The sequence below is a fragment of the Danio rerio genome, chromosome 19, assembly GCF_052040795.2.
Source record: "Danio rerio strain M-AB ecotype USA chromosome 19, GRCz13ab, whole genome shotgun sequence".
Taxonomy (NCBI): domain Eukaryota; kingdom Metazoa; phylum Chordata; class Actinopteri; order Cypriniformes; family Danionidae; genus Danio; species Danio rerio.
This window is the reverse complement of record NC_141039.2, coordinates 29684140-29710112: the sequence shown is the minus strand read 5'-3', so window position 1 is coordinate 29710112 and position 25973 is coordinate 29684140. Positions and strand designations below refer to the sequence as shown.

The 25973-nt window shown below is 40.3% G+C and overlaps 2 protein-coding genes across 4 annotated transcripts; one reads left to right on the top strand and one right to left on the bottom strand.

The window, feature by feature from the left end:
* Positions 1 to 877: 877 nt before the first annotated feature.
* cfap90 (cilia and flagella associated protein 90) lies at positions 878 to 19760 on the bottom strand. 3 transcript variants are annotated; one of them, XM_087295841.1, is made up of 3 exons: positions 19119 to 19760; positions 18600 to 18716; positions 878 to 3013 (listed from the first exon to the last, which is right to left on the bottom strand). In XM_087295841.1, exons 1-3 carry the CDS (start codon positions 19233 to 19235, stop codon positions 2837 to 2839), a joined length of 411 nt encoding a protein of 136 aa, XP_087151967.1. In that variant the 5' UTR covers positions 19236 to 19760; the 3' UTR covers positions 878 to 2836. The 3 variants fall into 3 exon arrangements, with proteins under 3 accessions (XP_087151967.1, XP_087151969.1, XP_087151968.1); XM_087295843.1 differs by having other exon boundaries at positions 878 to 3072; positions 19119 to 19738; XM_087295842.1 differs by having other exon boundaries at positions 2690 to 3188; positions 19119 to 19346.
* A 27-nt stretch (positions 19761 to 19787) lies between these two features.
* On the top strand, positions 19788 to 21801 carry si:dkeyp-46h3.2. The gene is made up of 9 exons (NM_001114887.2): positions 19788 to 19839; positions 20035 to 20112; positions 20289 to 20333; positions 20422 to 20551; positions 20663 to 20778; positions 21082 to 21126; positions 21217 to 21355; positions 21430 to 21539; positions 21647 to 21801. The coding sequence occupies exons 1-9, from the start codon at positions 19812 to 19814 to the stop codon at positions 21658 to 21660; spliced, it is 705 nt and encodes a 234-aa protein (NP_001108359.2). The 5' UTR covers positions 19788 to 19811; the 3' UTR covers positions 21661 to 21801.
* The last annotated feature ends 4172 nt before the right edge of the window (positions 21802 to 25973 follow it).

The window sequence follows — 25973 nt, the reverse complement described above, 5'->3', positions numbered from 1 at the left end:
TTATAATAATGTGTTTTGTAATATCATCCAGCCCTATGATAAGTGATGAGATTTGCAGTCAAAACATAACAGAAATTTAAACACGGCCATTCAGAAGCACAGAATAGTGCACTCACTGCACTCCAATGAAATTGTAAGGATTATAATCCAATTAATACATATTAAACCTCTTTAACATTATTAAATGTACATGCTGAATCACTGACATATGTTGGTTTGCACTGAGTCACAGTTATAAAGTTCAATTTCAAACAGTTTATTTTACTTTCAAGATCTGAGATGAACTATCTGCTGCTGCTTTCCCTAGTATGGCAATACATGCAGGCCCGGATTGGCTAATCGGGAGGACCGGGAGAATTCCCGGTGGGCCGGTCTGTTTTTTGGCCGCGAGGGCCGGTGTCCCTAGCTGCTTGCACTCTCAGCAGTCACACTTTTTTCTTCTATTTATTTTTTTGACCATAGCTTTACTCTTTTTAATCATTATTTTACCGTAGTGCCGCTCTTTTTATTTATTTTCTCGCAGCCCCGTGAGAAAAATGCAGCCTGCAGGTTAACTAACGTTAATGATGATGATGTAATGCAACTATCGCCCCAAACAGCGGCACCTTAGTGAATATAAGAATTCGAAAAAAATGAATAAAACACCTGCTCAATGAAAATCAAATGATTCACTACATTAATAAATCTGACATAACTTGATCAGAAATCTAAAAATAGGAGAAAAAGATTGAGCCATCAAAAGAAAGTAGTGCTGTGTCTTAAGGGTCGCAAGTCATTAGTTATTTTTTACTCTCACTGTAATAGCGCCAATGTGGTCCAGTGGTAAGCACATTGCATTTCAATGGTATAGACCTGTGATCGAACCTACCATGAAAAATCTTTTTTTTTTTTTTTTTTTTTTTCGATTTTATTGTTAAGACATAAAATACTGTTAGGGCTGTTGAACATTTGAATTTCTAAAGCAGCAGTTTTCTTGAAAAAGACGTGATAGTGCCATTAGTAACTGAATTGGAATCAGTCGTGAACTGAGGTGGGCCGGTCTGGCTTGAAACTCCAGGGCTGAAAATGAGTCCCACTCCGGCCCTGAATACATGTCATGTAAAATGGTGTTCAAACTAACGTTATTAGCATTTAACACTGAATAAAGCACATGAGGTGCACCTGAGGGGATCATTGTCAGTTTATCCTGCTGTTCAGTTGCAAGAAGTAGAAGCTGTTTCTAAAATATAAATTCAGATGTTGGTTAGAACAAAAACTCATTTTAATTTGGAAATTATTCCTTGTATTGTGTGTAGTTACTATTATTTAAAACACGACTTAAATCAGCCTTTGGGCTTGATAGTCAGGCACACTCCTGTAGATGACATCAATCTGGCAATATGTGCTTACATACGTTTTGAACTAGAAGTGAATTACCTTGTTCCACCACTGGGTGTCAAACTTATGTCCTGCACCTTTAAGCTTTAAGTGTAATGTACATTTTTGAAATATTTTTTTTATTTCTAATATAACACTTGACCAAAAAAAACATTTTGATTTTGCATGGGTATATTTGTGGGAATAGCCAAAACATATTGTGCATGAATCAACATGTTTACATTTTTATTAATAAGATATTTTGTACATTTTCATCAATGAATACATCCCAATTTAATTTTGATATATCAACACAAATTTGAGACTAGTTTCATTTCAGCCAATATTATCATATCCTAACAAGTCATATAGCAATAGAAAGCTTATTTATTCGACTTTCAGATTATCTTGATTTCCAAACAAATAACCATCTGAGTCATTTTGTGGTCTAGGGTCACATTCAGTGCTCAGCATATATGAGTACACCCCCCACAAATCTCTCATTTAAATGAGTGTTTTATATAGGAAGCTTTACAATATTATACTTGTGCATATACATTAGTTTAGTCAGTACTGAAGCCAAATCTGGAGCTTATCTAACAAAATAAACACAATAATTGTTCAAAAATTAGTAGCCCAAATTTATACGTTAGGGATAATATGAAATAAATTTTACAAAAAGAGAACTTAAATGTTTTATCTTTTCATTCTAAAGATGTTCTGTGTCTAAAATATTATTTTAATAAATAAAGCTGTTTAATAAATCTGTTTTGTTCACCGATTTGTTCAAACAATGCACCAATTTTTAATACAAATTTCTAACAATTTCATTTCAGCCAATATTATCATATCCTAACAAGTCATATAGCAATAGAAAGCTTATTTATTCGACTTTCAGAAGATCTCAATTTCCAAATAAATAACCCATCTAAGTGGTGTCGTGGTCCAGGGTAACATATAGTGTAAATGTGTGTGGACATAAACTCACTGACCCATTCTTTTTAGGATTATTCAATTTTTTTAGATGTTGTTAAATAGCTACAGAAAAAGGTACATTTTACCCTATAAAAATGAGTACATGAATCTAGCATCTATTGTTACTAAACTATATTTTGTCCATAAATTAGTGTAAGACAGAAGATGATGGCATGTCACTATCCTTTAATAAGATCTGAAGTACTGTAAGGTGTGTGTGCTCTCTATAAAACTAGATTTTGATCCAGAAAGTACTAAAAACCAAGCAGTTTTCTTTTTTGCATAAAGAATCTTCAGGTTTAGAATCACTGTTTGTTCTTTTTTGGTTAGAAATTAGATTAGCTCATGACTTTTTTGTATCATGTATTTTTTTTTTATTCACCCTACAACAACAAAAACATTTATCAAGTGATAGTGCCAGTCAGCTCCTCAGGTAGAAATACAGAACATGCCCAGTCCAGACATAATGTGTGCTGACAGATGTGACTGTATGTAAGAGACCCATTTAGACGGGTGTCACAGATCCATAGCCTTCCTCCACGCTCCAGGTGATCCCATTCTTATTGTAGAAATCAGAACGAATGTGAGCAACTCGAGCAAAGCTCCTGCTCGAATCATAATGAAGTGGTGAAAATCTGCCGTACACGGATGAGCACAGAACGGGTGCTGGTCTGGAGGATTCCTAAAACGAGAGGTTCCGATGAAACCTGTCAGGTCTACAGTGGGTTCCTATGGTAAGAACTGATTAAAAACAACAACGTGAGTTGTGTTTACCAAAATCTATGGTGGCAAGTTCTACTGAACTCTCTTGTTAATGGAGGAACTTGCAAACATTGCTACTTTTGATCAACGCAGTTCTGAAAAGGTTGAGCAAACATTCTTCAGGTAATGTTAATAGCATATTCATTCAGAGTTGTCTTTAATAATGGCTGTGTCTGAAAGCTGAAAAATGTTACTACTGCAAGAAGCAAATAAGTGAGAATGGAAAAGTATGTTGTTGTTTTTGTTGTTCTCTAGCGAATTTGTCCAAAGTGTTGTTATTATTATCATTATTATTATTATTATTATTTTGCAAACCTTCTGTTAGCAAAAACAAAGATTATGTCATCAAATGTTCAGAATCCCTGCTGCTCTTTAAATATAAGCCTGAGGGACCACTTAGAAATTATCAGTTTGTTTGGATTTATTAGGTTTAGTTGTTAAAATATGTTGTGATCTATAAGGTCTGAAAGATTTCTTTCCACGTTTTCTCAGAAAATAGAAACACAGTTGGTCAAAATAACTAATGTTTGCATTTGCTGTTTGAAAAATCAAGGTTATTTAACGAAATATTGATTTCTGAGCTCATCTGAAGTTAAACACTGGTATTGTGTAGTCTAAAACATAGTATAAACAAATTTGCAAGCATGACAGTCTTGTTAATCCAGAAAAAACAAACAGAAAGTGCTCTGGGGTAAGCTCAAATGTATGGTCGGTGCTTTATTAAAACAGCAACAGGAATCAGTCCAAGGCACTCGAATAAAGTGAAAAATTAAAAAGCCTTTATTCACATGGCTAAATTTCTAAAAACCCATTAAAAAGCCTTTATTCACATGGCTAAATTTCTAAAAACCCATTTAAAAGCCTTTATTCACATGGCTAAATTTCTAAGAACCCTTTTTTTTTTTTAGAAATTTAGCCATGTGAATAAAGGCTTTTTAATTTTCACTTTATTCGAGTGCCTTGGACTGATTCTTGTTGATGAAAGTCTTGTTGTTGTTATTTAATGCAATTAAAAAAAGCTCCAAATGACATTTTATATTAAGTTTTGAATAAATTACTTACAAAGTTACAGAAAAAAACGTACATTTTTAGTCAAACATCCAAAAATATCCCACTATTTTTTATGAGTTGGTGTTTGTACAAGTTTATATATATATATATATATATATATATATATATATATATATATATATATATATATATATATATATATATATATATATATATATATATATATATATATAACCACTTATGTCAGAAAATTCTGAGAAAATTCAAAAGTAACATTTAAAAGAAATGAGACATTTTAATACATTACAAAATGTTCTTAGAATATAGTCAATGGCCACTTTATAGGGTCAGCCTGTTCAACTGCTTGTTAATGCAAATAACATCTAATCAGCCAATCACACGGCAGCAACTCAATATAATTAGATATGCAGACACTGTCGAGATCTTCTGAAGATTGAACCAAGCATCAAAATGGAGAAAAAGGTTAAGTGCTTTTAAATAGGCAATGGATGTTGGTGCAAGACAGATCTGTATGAGAATTTCAGAAAATGCTCGTCTAAAGAGATTTTTACACATTTTTAAGATCTACATTGATTGGTCCAAAAAAGAGAAAACACCTAGAGAGTGAAAACACCTTGTTGATGGCAGAGGTCAGAGAAGAATGACCAGACTGGTTCAAGCTGAAAGACAACAGTTTCTTAACCACTCATTACTTTTAAGGACTGCAGAAGAGCATCTCTGAACACACAACTCGCCAAAACTTTGAAGCAGATGAGCTACAGTAGCAGAAAAGCAAACAGTTGATACTACTGTCAACTAAAAGCAAGTAATTGAGGTTACAATTCTTGCAGGGTCACTAAATAAATTATAATTATATATATATATATATATATATATATATATATATATATATATATATATATATATATATATATATATATATATATATATATATGTAACATATTGTAACCTGCATTCTGGAGATAAACATTGCATTTAACATTCCAGAAAACAATCTGGGTGAATCGCCAGGACAATAAAATCACTTGGTGACGAAAAGTCTGGCTTGGTAATCCCTGGTGACATGTTAACAAGTCTGGGAGACTTCACAGAACCACTCTCTGCCTACTTCAAAAGAACGTGACAGATAAGATAAGAAAAGGAAAAAAACCTCTAGCCAACATTCTGCTCACAGACAAGACATTCCTCAAAATTAAACAAAGACATTTATAACCCAAATCTCTTGTTTAATTTCATTTAACTTTTGTAATGTGTACAATACCTGATATAGACTATACACAGTCACGCTTGCAGGCCTTTTTAAAAGCATCAATGATGTAAGGATATAGGAACTATGTGATGTACTTGTAGAGTGTTTGGTGTCAATAGAATGCCCTGGACATTTTATAACACATGATGCATAGATCGAGACCATAACTCGCATTGCTTTATTCTTTAAAGCCCTGTATTAAATGCCTGTCCGCATGCTTTAGGCGGGCGCTCAAATTTGCATACGAGCAGCCCAGAGACAAAGGAAGGTTCGCGCGCAAACTTTCCCCTGAACTCATTGGTCAGAATGCTGTACGGGTTGTCACGTGACCTGCAGGTATAAGCACACTTCCCCCCAAACATCTGAGCAGAAAGAGAACGTCCCAAAAGAAGAACATCATTGACGGTGGCCTTCGGGCCACACGTGGCTTCCTAAGCCGCATGGACTTTTTCCCGCCACGTTTTCTTTATTTTCCGGCAAAGTAAATTCAGTTTAAAGTTTGCGATCGTGTTCGTCCGAACTGCATTACAAACTCCACGCATCAAAGGACATCAAGAGTAGTTTTCATCACGACGGAAGAGAGACGCATAAAAGAGACCTCCAGACATGAAAAACCAGGTGATTTTAGTTATGCGATTAAGTTGTGCCCCTTTTATCAAAAAGGTGTTTTTTATAACCTTGGTGGTCCGTAATGGTGCGTGTGGAACTGAAAGTTTTGTCACTCTTTAATCTGAAATCTATATTTTCTAGCTTTACTATTTCTCTTTGCTGTTACACGTTCTATAGACCCGATATCTCCACGTGGTTTACCTTTGTTTTGTGTTTAATGTATGTTTGTGCGTTTGTTTGTTCGTTACGTCTGACTAGTCAATAAATTCCATTATAATCAAATGAATTGTATTGTTTGCCTCACGAGAAAATGTCACTGAAATACAGATTCCCCTGCCTTGCTATTATAAGTTGTTTAAAACTTTTGAATGATTAATCTACTTCACAAGAAGTAGCAATTAAATTCCCTTTTTCTAAATGAATAAATTACAGTGTCCGCTCGGAAGAGCGGCGGCTCTGCTTGTGTTCGTTTGGTCAAGTTAACAATAAATTGATCCGGAATATTAATGATTAATAATAATTCGTTATTGTTGATAATTAATATTCATAATCTGGGAATCCGCTCGGTCGCGCGAGCATGATCATTTACAATCATATGTTTGTTTGACCAAACTGACTGAAGCTTAAGCCGGAATATTAATAATTAAGAATAAACCGTTGTTGTTGATTATTAATATTCATAAAATAAGCTAATTTCATGCTACATATATTGGTGGAGAATGCGGGCAGTTTTCCAAACATTTTCTGTGGAACAAACTTTCCAATTCAATGTGATTTATGAAGCACGCCATAGAAAAAAAGGACCGCGAGAAGCATTTCCTTTCTTCAAAACTGGGAGGACGAAAAGTCTGCTCCAGCCATTCTGTTCACTAAACACAGCAGAGAGCTGCCCGTGTAGAGTGTAACAATTTAAACTGCAGTTCATATATATTTTAAATCGATTTTGCTGAGACGCACGTTCTGCAAATCATTTAAATATATTAGTGTGCCTGTCGGAGGAAAATACACCTCCCTCAGCGCTTGTAAGACAGTTTGGAAACCCCAAACCTGTCCGTTTAAAAGGCCTTTATAGCTAGAAAACCTCTAGACTATTTCTCCCGTGGTTTCAAACTGTTAGATTAGCTGCCTAACGTTTAACCTCTTTGCTTCGCCGCCGTGCGAAATTAATTTCAGAACTGCTGGACGGTTCTACATTAATGTATTTCGGGAGCTGCAAGCTTGCCTGTTAACCGCTTTCTGACGAAAGGAATTCTCAGAATCATAAGCGTGTTTTTAAATGGTACCAAAATCTGATATGGATGTGAATTCCCATATTTCAGTTATGTTCGTCCGGACCAAATCTGTGTACAAACGTGCACCGCCTCGAGAGACGTCTCGCATTTTATGTTTGTTTGTCTAATTGTAATGGTCGAATATTATTATCAATGTTACGGCAACATGATATATAATGACCGCTTGTGCGAATCTTAGTGGTTCGCGCTTTGCCTTCGTGAAGTCAGCCGCATACCAAGTTATGAATGAGAACTCCTCCCATTCATAAATCGGCTCTTCGAGCGCTCATTGACTCCTCGTCCACGTAACTCGTGCGCGCGCACGCATGCGTGAATGACGTAGTCACCACCCCAAAGCATAAGATCCGCCTTTCAGGAGGCAGAGTTGGTGACGCGGTTTACTTCACAGGGCAAAACCACTTGCTAGCTTCTAACGACTAGCCTTAAAGTAAACTAACCCTTCGCGTCTTAATATTACCAAACTGTTAGCACAAGGCTAACCGGATGCGAATCGTAACTCGTAACAACTTGCTAGCGGCTAACGCCAGCTAACGTTAATGCTTAAGCAAACCAACCCTTCACATTTTGTAACTAACAAACTTTAGCACAAGGCTAACCGAATGTGAAGTGCAACTCGGAAACATCTCCCCCTGTCTCCTTCTGCTCTCCTCACATCAGTTCCGCCCACCATTGTGTCTCAAGTGGTCTGAAATGGTCAAACAGTTTGGAGTTATTTTGTTTTAATTTCGATTAAGCCTTTTATTTTCCCTGTTATCATTTTATCCAAACAATAGTTTAGTTACCTGAGTATAGATTATTGGTCTGTTTTATTTCTTTTGGTATTATGAATTATTTTGTTACTTTCAATTTTTTTATTAATTTTCTGCCTTCTGTCTTTTTCATTTTAATACCGTGGTCCAGTTTATTTTGTTATTACTTGATTTTTAATCAAGTTCCCAATAATCTATTCTACACTTAGGTCATGTTTAATTTTAATTTTGTTGGTTTTGCTATTTGGGGAATAGCCTTTAATCTCTCTATTATTATCATAATAGGCATAATTTTTCTCCCCTTTTGATTTTTTTTTTTACTCCATCTTTTCCTCATGCCTTATTTATTCCCTCACCTCCTAGGTTATAGGGAAAGTATAACTATATTAGGGCAAGTATTAGTCTAAAGCTAAATTCCGAGCTATCGATCTATAGATCCCACATCTGATCAAAACATTTTGGGCTAACCCATTAATGTTTGTAGATGCCCCTGAATACTAAGGCACTCTTTCTACTTTTTCTAAGCCGTCCTGTACTGCTTTTACCTTTAGGGGATTATTATGATTATTCTTTTAAATTCTTCTATGCCGTTTTAATTTTCCTTTAGCCTCCCTCCATCACAGGGTGATAACCTTCTCTATCCATCAGATACTACAGCATACTAAGATTCCTACTCCAACTGGCTCGCCCAGAATAGTAGATCCATAGTACTGCCCGTATCCGGACCCGAGTCCTCTGCTTGTGTGGTTAAGCGTACAGGTTATTCAGGTTGCAGATCAAAAGATTGGGTTCATCTGTCTGACATAACTGACCCCTGCTGAAGGATGCGTTAGATACCTTGGCGTTTTGTCACTCCGGCTTGTGTGGATCACTGTGGCATCAGCAATCGTACTCCAAGAAGCACCGTCCGTGTCAACTGGCATACGATCAATCTTGGTTAATTACCCTGTCATGATTCTACACACGTGCCCGCCTGAGTGAGATTGGCCACCTCATTCTACAGGCCTAGAGCGGCACCGGAATCATCAGGCAAAACCCAATTTTGAATCATGCCAGGCGGTCAGTGACTTTCTTGAGTGCTACGTATTGTGCTAAAAGCCTACGCTGTGTGAGTTCACAACCGAGTTACATTATAGGCAAGTGATCTGATAGCGACTGCAGTAGGAGTTGGGGAAAGTCTAGTCAGATAGCACGCTCTTGCGACCTTCATCTGAATGCCTTTCACTCACCACCAAGTGTAAATAGCATGTAAAACCTAGTCTAAACCTAGCCCACTACAGGACTATAAAACGAACATTTTAGACATGCCCATAGGTTTTGCTATCCTCTCTCTCTCTCTCTCTCTCTCCCTCGTTTCTCATCCTTGTCTGTCTTTCAGTTTTATTTTTATTCATATTTACTGATATCCATATTAGTATTTTCTTCCATTTTTCTTTCCCTGTACACTCGTTCATCCGAGCGAGGTGCCTTTTTGTCTAACTTATCGTTAGTATTATTCATTTTTGTTTTTTTTGGGGTTACTGTTATTTTTATTTACTTAATTATTTTTATTTACTTTGACCTGCTCAGAGACCACGCTATTGAGAACCACCAGGGTGATTTAAATAATTGATTGATAATTTGCACAGCCTGGCGCATGACTAAAAGCTTTGAGGCCAGTACGTAGATATCAACTGTTATCTAGCCATCCAAATTCGACATCCGAATTGTCCGGCCACCAGAGGATCCTTAGAAGGACCAACGTCTAGCCGGCACATACCCCCTAGCTGACAACCCTGTCAGCCTAATAATATAGCACAATGCTAACATCCACTCGATTTGGCCATGTGGGTCTCTCTCTCTCTCTCCCTTGTGATCTCTGTCTCACCCAACAGACCAGCATGCCAAGTGCGCCCAGCCCGCTGCTCACTGGGACCAACTGGAGGCCTGGTTAAATGCTTAACCCACAACCTCCTGCCCAACGACGCCATGGAGCTGCAGCGGCCAAGCAGAGAACAGCTGGACGTCTGCATTAATCCGCTGAGGGCGAACGACCTAGCCCGGAGCCGTGACAGCCAAGCCCAGACTCAACTCTCCAGGGCCCTGACACACCTCACCCTTGCACCGGCCAGACCCATAGGAAAGGGTCTCAACCAGCTGGAGCATCGAGCCCAGGACGCCTGCAAGACGACGAGGGAAAAGGACGCCGAACTTCTGGAGCAAATGGACGGACTACACGCGCCCCGATGGAGCTACAAGCGGACAACGCACACAAGGAGCGACGAGAGGAGAAAGCCAAAGATGAACTGAGTGTAAAGCTACAAGCTGAAACACTATTGTAAAGAGCAGAACTAAAGACAGTGAAGCTCGGGTCAAAGCCTCTAAAGTCAACGGCTGAGGGCCCGAGCAAAATTCCAACACGGAACCCAACCAAAAGACTTTATGCATGAACTTGACGGAGTTCACCCAGAACGGTCACATTCCTACAACCCATGTGACTACCTGAAAGGGGAAGTGCCACAGTCAGCCCCACAAGCCAAGACTGGATAGACCAGCAGAGGGGGGTGAATCCAACTCGTACTGCCCCGCCAGCCAGCAACGCCCATCAGCAACACAGGGCCAGGACTCCCTCCAAAGGGGTCCCCCACGACAGACACCATCTGTCAGCCAAAGACTTTGAACCAGCTGGCCAGGGAAATGCCAACTTTCACCCCAAACCTTGCTGAAGGCGACGACACGCACTCCTAATTTTAAGACATTGACTTTTAGACTTTTACACAGAGGCCAAGTGCCACTCTCTGTGACAAACTGTATCTGCTAAGAATTACTTCGAGCCGTGAGGCAAGAAGTTTCCTGAATCAACAGCGCCGTGCCATCAAAGCAGATTACGAGCCGATGCAAGAGCTCTTACTAGAGTGTTTTACCTGACCCCGTGTCAGAGTAAGGACTGATTGTCGCCATGGGTCTCAAAACAGCCATGAGACCTCACAAGCATACTGCAGTCGACTACACCAACCCTACTTCGAGACAGGAAATGAGCCACGGACGGAGGAGGAGTTCACCTTCCAGATCCTCTCTCTCTCAAAAGCCTGCTTTCTGTGGTGAGTCCGCACACGGGCAATGCCCTGCCCCCACGCCCTGACCACCCAACAGCGGCATAGTTTAGCTCATAAAATCTGTTCAAAACAATGACTGCTTTGAAAGACTATCAAACACCTACGAGCTACCCTGTCTCAGAGTCTCATCCGGAGCTGACTTTAAAAGGCACACTACTGTTTCCCAGCCGCAAGACTTCCAACAGTGAGTTAAAGCCTTTCTCCGCCAGCAGAGGACATTACCGCCAGGAAGGCGCGTGTCCCAACACCAGACAGGATGCTCAGAGACACTCTGGGACAAACCACTCACCAAAAGCAGCCCAAAAGGAGCCTAACAGCAACCAAGGAATGAACAACCTGCAGTAGCTAGGAGCTCAAGCAACCAGCATCCAGCTAGTTACACGCCAGAGAAAGCCAAAGGTGAAAACCTGACACCAAACAATGGCACAGTGGCGTCATGAGCAGCAGAACTGCTAAAAAGCTTGAAGGGGCCCTACAGGAAGTCAAGCCAGACTCCTTATGACTAGAGGGGGGTCCAAGACCATTTACCCCCCCTGAACACCTGCTTTCTGCTCCATCCCCGCAGAGTACTGCGAGTCCAACACAAGCTAAAGACTGTGTACCTAACTGCAGCATCACGCTTCCCCCCCCCAAGAAGCAGCCAGTGCCACCATGCTTGCAACCTCAGGCACCAGAAAACACTGGTCTGGTTGTCTGTTTACCTCCTGAGCCACAGCCCACCAACCAGCCACACCTGCGTACAAACAACTGCTCAGGCCCCTGCACTTCAACTCTTGGGGAACCTGACCAAAATGGCGTGGCAACAACGCGCTACTTGGCTGTAACCGTGGAGATGAAAGAAAGATGAAAAACGCGCGTCAGCATGGAAGCAGACCTCACAATGGCTGTCACCTCTCCTGTTTGAGTAACTCAAAGCAAGAACTCAGAGACTAAAACGAACACTTAAATGCCAACCAGGCAGGCTGATGGTGCAAATCCTACAGCAAAACTGAGGTTCAACTCCCATACATCGCTCCCATTCAAGTAACTACTGTCCCCATGACTGCAGTGCACCCCGTGTACCCGTCGCCAATGGGCACATACCCGCTGCTGAATGGTAAAGATCTGCTGGATATGTTTGAACCTCTTTCGAACTTTGAACCCCTTTAAAATCTGGGCCCTAGTGCGAGAACTCGCTCACAGCCGTCAGGTCAACCCCAACAGACAGTCAGGTCACAGAGGTCGCGGGAAACTGCTGGAACCCGCGAGAACCCAAACTCAACAACATAGACGGGGTCAAGGTCGCTACTCTGCAGCCTTCAACCCAGCTAGCAACCCCAACGCTTGCTGCCCCAGGCCTCAAAGGGCTTAATGTTGAATAACCGGACTGTGAATGACACTGTACTTGCACTGTGAGTAGACAACCCAGCAGCCATCAGCCTCGCACTGTGCGACACTCCGCTGAACACACCCCCAGACCTGTGTTCAACTAACAAGCATACACACTACTGTCCAAATGCTGAACTCTCACACATGACAACTGCCAACAGCATTTGCACATTGAACTTGAATCGGAACGGCGGATGGTTGACCCATCCTGTCCTAACTCTCACGGCCCCGCCGCACGATGGTCACATCAGAGCTAATAGCCTGATACATCTTCAGGCATATATATAGACACCTTTAACGACCGGTGATAGGCACCCACACTTCTCACAGCCAACCACGATGGCTGTCACCCTCAAGAAGCCCCACTCAGGCCAGAGGCCTGCTCTGTCATCAGCAAACAAGACTCTGTGGTGCCAGCCTATACAAACAGGTGCTCTATATGGCTCTCCATACGAAAGGCCGAACTCTAAACCATACATTGGGTTTTCTTCCAACCAACAACAGAAGAGGCATAAAACTGGGCCTCAACCTGGAAGCCATACCCTAAATTGAAATGTCCTCATGAACAGTATGTGTCTTGTGTAATAGCTGCAGGGCAACTGACATAAAAATCCCCAAAGACTACCTACTGGGACGATTAGTCAGCTACGAGTTGGAACTCTTGGGCCAATTAGTGGCCTCACCCTACATGCAACGACACCAGAGGGGAGCTTAGAAAACACAGACTATACTGTTCCATTCCAGCTCGCCACACTCACGTCTGTCTTACCAGTAAACAAAGAACCGGTAGGCAGAAGTGAGCTCACGGAGGACTAACTCCTTGCTGTGTGCCCAGCCACCTGTCACCCCATCACTAACATGGATGAAGACAGGGCACTTTCCTCAACAGGACGGACATGCGGAGGCCACGCAGGATGATGTCAACCGACAAACGTCAGCACATCCTGTATGACTACAACAATGTCCTCGCTAAAGACTCTCTAGACTGCAAGTCCCACTGACCTTCAGATGGAAATAACCAACTCCATGCTGGGAAAAGGACATCGGGCTATGCAACAAAACCTGCTCGGCACCCATCTGGCCCGTCCTCAAGCCCAGGGTCAAAGGGTGCCCAATCATAGAAAGCTAGATCAGCAAATGCCATCATCACGAGGGCCAATAACACCACTGGAACAGGAAGTGCGCAGAATTCAAGGACCAACCATCTTCTCAACGCTTGATGTGGTCCCCGCCTTCGGGACAATACCTGTGCATCCAAATGACCAGCATAAGCTAGCTTTCACCTTGAACAACAGACACTAAACGATCATGAGGTGCCCCGTCGGCTAGGCCAACTCACCAGCCGAAAGCAACACCCTCCTGAACAAAGCATATCCCGATGCTCATGTTAGAGGCAACCTCATCTACGTTGATGACATCTTTAATGAAAGTACCACCGTGTCTGGCCACTCAAAGGAGATAGACCATGGCCTACAACAGTTGACTGTGGCTAGCGCAAAGACTACCGCCTAGCAAGGTCTCTGAACTGAGCGGCTCCCTAAGGGGGTGCAACTACTCCAGACACGTCATTAAGAACTGTTCAAAGACTTCGCGACCCGTGACCACCCTGTCAAAAAGGGCTGTCCTTCTGTTTGACGGAAGGTCAACAGCTGTCCACGATTGAAGTGAGACAACGTCTGGGCATATGCAAGTAAGACACTCCTTGCGCCAGAAGGCAAATACTAAGACTGTGTAACAACATCGCTCTGCACGGTGGGTGCCATTTCAACAGCTATTCTCCAACTTCTTTGGAGCACTAAAACCATCATAGACACCTGCCACCAACCTGTCACGTTACTGAACAGTCAGCACATCCGGGATGGCATAAAGACTAACGCCAGTACGGCCATGCGGCCGATGGCCCCCTAGGGCCACTGTATTGACACTTGTTACACCTTAAGCCACAAATCCACGCTGGGTAACAGCATAGCTGTTTACCAAGACTGTACAACTGACAGACAATTTACAACGCTGTAGAGGAGGAACCCCAGCCACCTCTGCCAACCTGTCATTTAAGTACTTCCAAGTACTGGGATGAGAATGCGTGCCAAGGTATGCCCACAACCTGTGATGATGGATGCTCCCACAACCACCGCAGTATGCAGAAATGGCAGCCACCATTGTAACCCTTCAAAGCACAGCAGCCCATGACATCAGAGTGCACTTAGCTGCAGACTCCAACTTGCTAGACTCTGTTTCACGTTCCACCTCCCAGGGGGGAAACAAATGGCTTCAGAACTGCCCACCACAAGCCCGTGAAACGTCAACACTTTTTCTTCTTCCCAAGTAGGCGACCACAACACTGACAACCACATCATGGTCGTCTACAGAAGAAGATAAGAACAATTCAAACTTTCAGGCACTGACAAGGACCTGAATGACTGGACCGATGCCCTTACCAAGAAGGTGCATCACACGGTGGACCATGGTCACCACCCAACCAAAACCCCGAGATCTGGCAGCTGTAACCGGCAGCCAACAACCCTGCCTAGCCTAAGCTGCCACATTCAATCTCACCAGCCCGACAAATGTCGACAAACGACATTGCGACCACATAGGCGTCTGACACCTCACGTCAGACCAGGTTTATTTTTACCTTTACTTTGTCTCTTGTTGTTTTGTTTTGTTTCCACCACTCACCCCACCTACCACCCGATCCTTCTGTCTGACCTCAGCTTCAACACAGATGTCACTCAACACCTCCTACATCTTAAAAAACAGGTGTGTGTGAATCCTTTTTGAGTTGTCCCTGAAGACCCCACGACACCACAGTTCGTGCTGCCTCAGAGCCAGAGGGGGGTAATGCTAATGTACTGACCCTGCACACAGCAAAACATGCCCAGGGCGCTGATTCACCGAGCACCACAGCAACAGAGAAACCATCCTCTCATGATCAGACACCCAGATGGATCGGGCGGGACACTTCCATGGGCTCACAAGGAGCAACAATTTTTTTTTTGTGTTTTCCTCTCCTTCGCTTTCTCTTCCCCTTGAACTCATATGCCAGTACACCAAATGGGTAGAGTGTCTCTCAGCACCGACGACACAGCCCAGACCATGGCATATCTTCTGATGATGTAAACAACTTGGACAGAGGCACCCACCCTGCACTACCAACATCACACAGGAAGGGCAAAGACTCCTGGTTGTATACGCTCAGCTGCATAGCAGCCAACACTCAAACCTACGTATCACAACCAGAGTAACAAACACTGGGCCACAAGCCAGGAAAGGGCGTAGAGACCCTGCAACCGGTGTCACAGTGGAATGCCCAGCCAAGCACAGTCATCACAGACACCACCTACTCTCTCCCCTGTTCTCTCTCTCTCTCTCTCTCTCTCTCTCTCTTCCTTTCCTACACAGGATACAGCCACGATCCTGTACCTCAGTCTCACCAGAAGACCACTGCAACCTCACAACTATACTCCTCCCTGCGGAACAACTACCACTCCGTGCCTCCCGACAACAGGGAAGCACACATTAACAAGGGCCTCGCCATTCAATAAGATGCAAGCACCAGTGAACAAGTGCACCGCCATACTCCCACAAGCCTTTCAGCGGAAAGCTGGGAAAGGAAAGGAACGCCAAGGAGCTGCACCCACGTTGATCGAAATGAAACTCCGTCCAGCTGACTCAGGAACGGACATCGAGGGGCCCTCACTTCCTGCCCAACCAACAAGTTAAAGTTAGATCCCAACCAACCGGGTTTTCTCCGAACCACGTTGTCTGGGAAGAGGGGGACTGTAACATATTGTAACCTGCATTCTGGAGATAAACATTGCATTTAACATTCCAGAAAACAATCTGGGTGAATCGCCAGGACAAAAAATCACTTGGTGACGAAAAGTCTGGCTTGGTAATCCCTGGTGACATGTTAACAAGTCTGGGAGACTTCACAGAACCACTCTCTGCCTACTTCAAAAGAACGTGACAGATAAGATAAGAAAAGGAAAAAAACCTCTAGCCAACATTCTGCTCACAGACAAGACATTCCTCAAAATTAAACAAAGACATTTATAACCCAAATCTCTTGTTTAATTTCATTTAACTTTTGTAATGTGTACAATACCTGATATAGACTATACACAGTCACGCTTGCAGGCCTTTTTAAAAGCATCAATGATGTAAGGATATAGGAACTATGTGATGTACTTGTAGAGTGTTTGGTGTCAATAGAATGCCCTGGACATTTTATAACACATGATGCATAGATCGAGACCATAACTCGCATTGCTTTATTCTTTAAAGCCCTGTATTAAATGCCTGTCCGCATGCTTTAGGCGGGCGCTCAAATTTGCATACGAGCAGCCCAGAGACAAAGGAAGGTTCGCGCGCAAACTTTCCCCTGAACTCATTGGTCAGAATGCTGTACGGGTTGTCACGTGACCTGCAGGTATAAGCACACTTCCCCCCAAACATCTGAGCAGAAAGAGAACGTCCCAAAAGAAGAACATCATTGACGGTGGCCTTCGGGCCACACGTGGCTTCCTAAGCCGCATGGACTTTTTCCCGCCACGTTTTCTTTATTTTCCGGCAAAGTAAATTCAGTTTAAAGTTTGCGATCGTGTTCGTCCGAACTGCATTACAAACTCCACGCATCAAAGGACATCAAGAGTAGTTTTCATCACGACGGAAGAGAGACGCATAAAAGAGACCTCCAGACATGAAAAACCAGGTGATTTTAGTTATGCGATTAAGTTGTGCCCCTTTTATCAAAAAGGTGTTTTTTATAACCTTGGTGGTCCGTAATGGTGCGTGTGGAACTGAAAGTTTTGTCACTCTTTAATCTGAAATCTATATTTTCTAGCTTTACTATTTCTCTTTGCTGTTACACGTTCTATAGACCCGATATCTCCACGTGGTTTACCTTTGTTTTGTGTTTAATGTATGTTTGTGCGTTTGTTTGTTCGTTACGTCTGACTAGTCAATAAATTCCATTATAATCAAATGAATTGTATTGTTTGCCTCACGAGAAAATGTCACTGAAATACAGATTCCCCTGCCTTGCTATTATAAGTTGTTTAAAACTTTTGAATGATTAATCTACTTCACAAGAAGTAGCAATTAAATTCCCTTTTTCTAAATGAATAAATTACAGTGTCCGCTCGGAAGAGCGGCGGCTCTGCTTGTGTTCGTTTGGTCAAGTTAACAATAAATTGATCCGGAATATTAATGATTAATAATAATTCGTTATTGTTGATAATTAATATTCATAATCTGGGAATCCGCTCGGTCGCGCGAGCATGATCATTTACAATCATATGTTTGTTTGACCAAACTGACTGAAGCTTAAGCCGGAATATTAATAATTAAGAATAAACCGTTGTTGTTGATTATTAATATTCATAAAATGAGCTAATTTCATGCTACAATATATATATATATATGCCTGAAAGCCGTGCAATATTCTGCAATATCAAAACTCCTACAGCCTCTTTACCCTTTGTGTATTACTCCGCCCACGTACAGCCAGCAAAAAGCAGACACTACAGATCTAAAGTTTAAAAGATGCACGCTCAACTGTTTAACTGTCAGCTTATGATTTGAATCCAATGTGGAAGAAAGTATTTCCACATACAAAAGGGTTTTTGAAACCCTCCGTGTTTGATTTTGTTTTTATTTACACAATTATGCCATCAAACTGTTGCATAAACACAATATCACACGAGAAGCAGTGCGATATGGCTGTATATCGGCACTGACGGAGGCACTAAGGCACTCGGCCTGCAACCTCGTGCTAACGCAGGCCTCCCACCAGTGCCAATATACAGCCATATCGCATTGCTACTCGTGTGATACTGCTCATATATATATATATATATATATATATATATATATATATATATATATATATATATATATATATATATAATTTAATCACTGTTGTTTTATTGCTCTTGTTTGTTGTACGGTGTCCTTGAGTTGCCAGAAAGGCACCTTTAAATAAAATTTATTATTATTATTACCTAATAAAGTGGCCAGTGATGTTTTTTGTCAGGTTGGTAGTTGATTACTGACCTGGATAGATGACTGGAAGTTTTAATAACAAAAAAAAAAAAAAAAAAACACCCACCTCACTGAAGATGTCCAGGCCTCTGGCTTTAGCATGCTTTCTGTCATCCCGGTGGAGTTTGTTGTCAAAGCCCTCAATGCTCTGGTGCAAGCAATCATACAGAGACCTCTCTGGGGCCTAAAATATGAGGGAAAACAGACAAATTTAGATTTAAAATGTGTATTTTGAAAATACCTGAACGTACATTATCAGCTCATATCATAATCATACTGTATATGCTAATTCAATGTTCCCTATTTAACTGTTCATAACACTGTTGCATTAGTTAATTATAATAAAAGAACCGCGATTTTACTTTTAGCCTACTGCAAAAAGCAGTTAAACCAAGCCAACCAGGGCTACACAACATAGTTTAACCATTAGTTAAACTATGTGTCAGACTATAAGACAAATGTATTGTAGGCCTATTTATATTTTAGAATTATTTGTTAGCAAAATCAAAATATTGTCTAACGTTAATGCGATGACATTCCTTGTTTTGCACTTTATAAAAGCTGCCGTGAGCAATATGCCACCTACCTTTATGCTACAGTTGAAATATCGCATTTCCTTTGGTTCAGTCCTTCTGGGTGGAATAAAGCTGAATACAGACAGAGTTGAAAGTGGTTTCGATTTGGCTTCGGATAAAACCTCCATTACAGCGGTCGCAATTTTATAGCCGTAGAGCTGAAGTAAATAGCTGCACACGGTGACAGCTCGGCGTCTGCGGTTGCTAAGGAACTTCTAGAAAACTCACTCCCGTCAAAGAGCTTATGGGAGAATGGTGATGATATGCCCTTTGCTGCAGTGTTGAAGTGATAAACAAACTATTATAAATCGACACGACAAATAAAAGCATCTGAATTGTTTTCCTATTTTAGTTATTTTAAAATGAGCATATTTAAAATTTTTTACTTATATTTTACATTTGTGTGCTTTTTTAAATTTGTGTTTATTTTCATATTAAAAATTAGTTTTATTGCGTCTAAATGTTTACCTCAATAAAAAAGCTATAATGGGTAACCGTGGCAATACAATTATATATATAATTTTTTCGGGCAGAAAGTGGCTGTTGCTTTAATTTGTTGGTTTAACCTTAGCCTGATTCTAAAACTAAAAAAATGACCCGATGTTTGACTGACGGTGTGGTGCACAGCTGTGGCTCATTAACCACCCGCCTATAAATATGAATCAGTAACCGCTCTCTGTACCATTGACGGCAACACAATTACTATGGTTTCTCTCAGGGTCTTTCTCAGCTGTAAGTTTTTATTTGTTTGACTCAGAAGCAGCTTGTAATGTTGAGTTTTTGCTAGTTTAAGCCACCTACAATTACATAGACCTACAGATCAGTGATTGGTCTTTGTTGGTTAAACTCGTTTAAACAGCATCAGAATTGATTAGTTCTGTTTTTTTTTTTTCTTTTTTCCAATGTGGGTGTTTTCTGCTCTTTCAGTGCTTTTGGGCTGTAGCCTATCTGCAGGTGTTACATTAAATCTAGCTCCTCTAGATACTGATGTGTCACCACGAACTAGTAAGTGTATTGTTACTGTCAATTGATTTGGTGCCTAACATGGTTCTGTGTTATAAGACTTTACAGCTCTCAGCTAATTGAGTTAAGTCAAACGATTGCACACTTGAGACTTTAGATAGTCCATGATCTCTCTCTCCCTCCAACTTCCATCTGAGTAATCTTTCTCATCCTTACAGAAACCATAGTGATCTGTAATGGTGACCGTGCGGTCTTGAAATGTGGTGAGCAGTTTTCCACAACTTTTGTTTTAATGAGTACATATGTAGCATAACATGCAACTGTTAAATGTGGTTCTTTTTCTCCATGTAGCATATGGTGTGCTTCAGATAACCGATGCAAACTATGGACGTACTAATAGACGTGACTGCTCTGGAAGGCGTCCAGTCCTTCCCCAAAACACAAACTGCATTTTCAACGCACTGGCTCCTGTTTCACAAAGGTATTGATTTGTGCAAACCACTTAATTTGTTCATTTTGAGTTCTAAATGGTTTCTCAATGCAGTGTTTTAACATCCCCTTTTGACCACCTTTTTCCTGCTATCACATATAGCTGCAATGGGCTGCGAAGTTGTGAGCTTTTTGCTACAACTGATATCTTCACTGATCCCTGCCCTGACATGCGCTCTTATCTTTCCGTCACCTACTACTGCCTCCCACCTGAAATCCGTGAGTATCCCCTTGTTTGCTACTCAAAGATCTGTTCATGCATTTAACTTCAGCTGAATCAAGTCAGTGGTGCTTCTCTGCAAGACCTTCATCTTTGATCTGCACTTCATTGTTTTAGAATCATCAATGGGCACTGAAGTATTGCAAATATTTTCTCATTAGATGATTGCTTTAAATTGAAGTGTTGTCTTGAGTTATTTGCTCAAATTTCAGGTGAAAGCCAGGTCTCCTTTAAATGGTGATGCTCGTGTGCTTCAATGTTTTGAACTTAAAAAAAAAAAATGTTTTTTTTTAAATGTACAGGTTCAAGTGTAGTCTGTGAAAATGCCATTGTTAACTTCAAATGTGGTATGTAGTTCCTTTTTATGCTTTTTAATCTAAACTATTGCAGAGTTTGGCCAATGGTAAATTATTAAACTTGTGAAACCTACCTTTCAGAGGATGGATCTCTCGTACACATCCATGCTGCTAACTACGGGCGGACTGACAGCAGCACATGTGCTGCTGGACGACCTGCTTCTCAAACTGCCAAAACCAACTGCTATGCCTCAAATTCGCAGACACTGGTTGCCAATGCGTCAGTATAGTTTTTACACTCAATTTAGTCCCGTTAATCCAATGGGTTCACTTAATTTTTTTTAATTTCTCTAGATGTGAAGGGAAGAACGTCTGTGCCATTTCAGCCTCCAATGGTGTCTTCTCAGATCCGTGTTATGGCACATACAAGTACCTGTACACTGCATACTCCTGCGTGCCTCAGTGTAAGTTAAGTTATTGTACAAATTAATCAATGGACAAAGTTTGTCCATCACTCTGTCTAATTTATGTATATGTATGTATAATTTTATTTTTATTTTTTCCCCTGCAGTTTATTGGAGCTAATCTTGTGGATCTGGATTTTACCATAAAATGGTAAAATACCAGTTTGCTAATCTGTATTCAGCCTTTTGTGCAGGTGTCTTGTACTGTTATCCTTATGCTCTGTTGGGAGGTTGTGTTCAATAAACGTTTTAAAAGAAATGAGGTGTTTGTCTGGTTCTTGGGAGTCCTGCTGCCTTTAACACCCTGTTTATCTGTAGCATAGTTTAAAAAGACCACTTGATTGATCTACAGAACTCATTTAATACAATGTCAGACCTAAATCATGAGCTGATGCAACACTGCCACTCCTGTCAGCTTAAACCACAAACTGGCCTTACAATTTGCAAAAGCTAAACAACTAGCGTTTGTCTGATCTGAATTGATTTATTAACTCGACTGCTCTTCTCTGCTGCCTCATTCAACGTCCTGCCGCTTTAAGGCCCACATAAATCAGATTTCACAAGAATGTGTAGTTTTATGGGTTGGTTAATGAGCATGTGTATCGTTCTAACACCTAAAAACTACTGTATTTGACATTAAAGCTAAATGAGTACAGTTCTGATCGTTATGTTAACATGATTTGCAATGTTGCATTCTATTGAAGAAACTTAAAGATGTAGGAATCATTTTCATCTGCACTTTTGTGTGGGAAAAACATTTCTTTTACCAATAATATCCATACCGATTCCAAAGACAGATGCGGATTAGATAAGGGACTGGTTAATATGTGTACTTTTGAGGGGTTTATAAATTGCTCACATGTTGATTGGTCAGGTTGTTTCAGCATTTGTGCTTTTAGTCACATGGTCAAGAGAAACTTTTGCTCTACCTCTTTCACTGCACATTTCAGGTATCCTTTTTAATAACGCTATCTTGTGAAAAGAAATAAATAAATATTCAGTTGTAACCATAAATTGTCATTTAAGTATTTTTGAATTACTTTTAAATATGCTTAATTGCACCATATTACAATACAATCACATAATAAAAGCTCTCCCACATTTTTAGCTATTAATGGTGCACTTATTTCTCTTTTTGGTATAAGATTGCAGAAGGATGATTTGACATCGTACTAGTAACATTTAAGTCATTCGGCAGGATTACCAAATTCAATTAAAAGGAATAAAACAACAGGCTGAAATTATTTTATTCATTTTTTTATTCTGGCCAGAAAGTGACCACATTGTCTCTGCTTTAGAATTAGAATCTGTTATAACCTTTTAATAAACAACTGTTTACAAAATTAAATGACTGGACTAAAATCATAGCGTACTGTCATTGGTGTAATGATCAACAGGCCTACATGTTAGCCTACTTGAATAATGAAGCTATTTATTGGCAACATCTTTTGTGTATTGTCTATTGTTTACACAACTAAAACTTACATTTGCTGTTCAAGACTTCATTGTTAATTTTCATGGGCAAAGTTTATGATTTAAACACACATAATGGTAAGGGAGAGGTGAAAGTATCAACGTAAACGCTAATAAAACGATAAACCCAAAATAAATTGCGGCCACTCAGAGAAGAGTAACACGCGACCAAAACTATATGATATAAAAAAAACTACACTTAAGACAGTGTGGAGCACAGCTGTGGCTCATTGTCACTCACACCACTCGCCTATAAATATAATTCAGTAACAGCTCTTTGTAACATTGATGCACAGTTATGTTTTCTCTCAGATGTAAGATTTCATAATTTTTTAATGCGGATGCACCATGCAAGTTTGTGTTTTGCTGGTTTGACACATGATCTGTACAATTATGTGGCCTACTGTACAGATCGGTGACTGGTCTTTGCTGGTTAAAATCTAATTTTAACAGGATCAAAATTCACCTCATGTTAGCGTTTATTTTCTGCTCTTTCTTTCAGTGCTTATGGGCTGTAGCCTAACTGAAGGTGTTGCATTAGTCCCTCCAAATGCTGATGTGTTGCTGTTAACTAGTAAGTTTGTTGTTGTTGCCATTTGCCGCAAAAAGTGATAACGTGTTCTTAGACTTTATAGCACTCAGCTGAATGAGTAAATTCAAGTGCTTGAGACTAGATGGTGAATGAAGTGGTTCTCCTGTAACTTCTGTGTAAATGTGTAACCTTCTCTAACTTTCAGAAACTGTAGTGATTTGTAATGGTGAACGTACGGTCTTGAAGTGATGTGAGCACTTTTTACATTTCTAGTTTCAATGTGTAAATGTATAAGATCACATGGATTAATTTATAAAAGTCTGGTGTTTCTCCATGTAGCATATGGTGTGCTTCAGATGACCGCTGCAAACTATATACGTACTAATAGAGGCGACTGCTCTGGAAGGCGTCCAATCTTCCCCAAAACACCAACTGCAACTTTAATGCACTGGCTCCTGTTTCACAAAGGTATTGATTTGTCCAAACTGCTTTAGAATTTGTTAATTTCACCAATTATACTCTTGTTCCTCACACCATGGCACGTAATGAGGACCTATCACAAATTTTAAATAACTTCTCAAGGCAGTGTTTAAACAATTATTCCTGCCATCAAATGTAGCTGCAATGGGCTGCTAAATTGTAAGCTTTTTGCTAAAACTGCAATTTTCACTAATCTCTGCCCTGGCATGAGCTCATATCTTTCAGTTACTTTCTACTGATTTCCACCTTTGATCCGTGAGTATCCTCCTGTTTGCTGCCTTAAGTTTTTATGCATTTAACTTTAATTGAATACTGTGCTAGACCTCCTCCTGGAGGTACACTTAATCATTTTAAACTATCCATGAACACCTTAAAGGAGTTTTGACAGTTAGTTAGTTAGTTAGTTAGTTAGTTAGTTAGTTAGTTAGTTAGTTAGTTAGTTAGTTAGTTTAGTTTATATAGCACATTTTTTACAACACAATGTTGCCCAAAATGCTGAACACAATTAATACTAAATAAAACCTACATCACATACATGACAATTAAAGCATAAGGCAAACCCTTCATCATTAAAAAGGCTCAAATGCTAAAGAACAAAGATGGAGTTTGAAACGCTTTTTAAAAACAGATTGAGTTGGAGCATGTCTGATGTGGGGCGGAAGCCTGTTCCAGAGTTTTGGGTTGATAACAGCAAAACCCCGATCCCCATTCTCTATCACCAGGGCCCGGTTTTTCAAAAGTAATCCACTAGGATTTTGGATAAGGGATTGGATCAAATCTTGAAAATGGGTTTTTTAAAAGAAAAAAAACGGATAACCTAATCGGATTAGATCACGTAATCTAATCTTGGTTTTGATCCGGATCAAACCTTTACTTTGGGTTTTTCAGACCTTTTTTGTAGGATTTGGATCACTTTGATTAATTTATAAAAAATTTAATACATTTTTTAAGTTTTCATTACATTTTGGGCATGAAATCCACTTTAAATCCACCCTTCTGATGGGATCAGTTTAATCCAGGTTTTTTGGATCAAAGTGATCCAAATCCTACAAAAAGGTCTGAAAAACTCAAAGTAAAGGTTTGATCCGGATCAAAACCAAGATTAGATTACGTAATCTAATACGATTAGGTTATTCGTTTTTTTCTTTTGGAAAAACCCATTTTCAAAATTTGATCCAATCCCTTATCAAAAATCCTAGTGGATTACTTTTGAAAAACCGGGCCCAGGACCTTGGTAAAAAAAGACTAAATTAATCAGAAAACCTCAATGAGCTACCAAGGTTGACCACATGTAGGAGGTCTGATAATTAAGGTGGTGCCAGATCATTTAAGGATATAAAAACCAAATTAATAGTTTCAAATCAATCCGTGACCTAACAAGCAGCCAGCCCAGAAAGGAAAGAACTGGGGATATGTGCTCATACATGCGAGTCCCTGTCAGAAGTCTCGCAGCTGCATTTTTGTGCTAATTGCAGTCTATTTAGGGCATTTTGACTAATACCCACATTTGGAGAATTGCAATAGTCAAGTCTTCCCAAAATAAAAGCATGGATCACCTTCTCAAGGTCATTGAGAGAAATGACTTCACTTTTGACAAAAGTCTTAGATCACAGGTGTCAAACTCGGTTCCAAAAGGGCTGCAGCTCTGCAGAGTTTAGTTCCAACCCTAATTAAACAAACCTGATCAAACTAATTGAGTCCTTCAGGCTTGTTAAAAACCTACTGGTAAGTGTGTTGGAGCAGGGTTGGAACTAAACTGTGCAGGGCTTCGGCCCTCCAGGAATTGAGTTTGACACCCGTCTTAGATGGTAAAAACTGGATTTAACAACTGAACTTACTTTGTTAAATTTCAGATCACTACCGAAATAAAAGCTTAGGTTTCTAACAACAGGTTTTTGATAAGTTGATAGCTCACGAATACCTAATAAATGCAGCTAAATTTAGGTGCA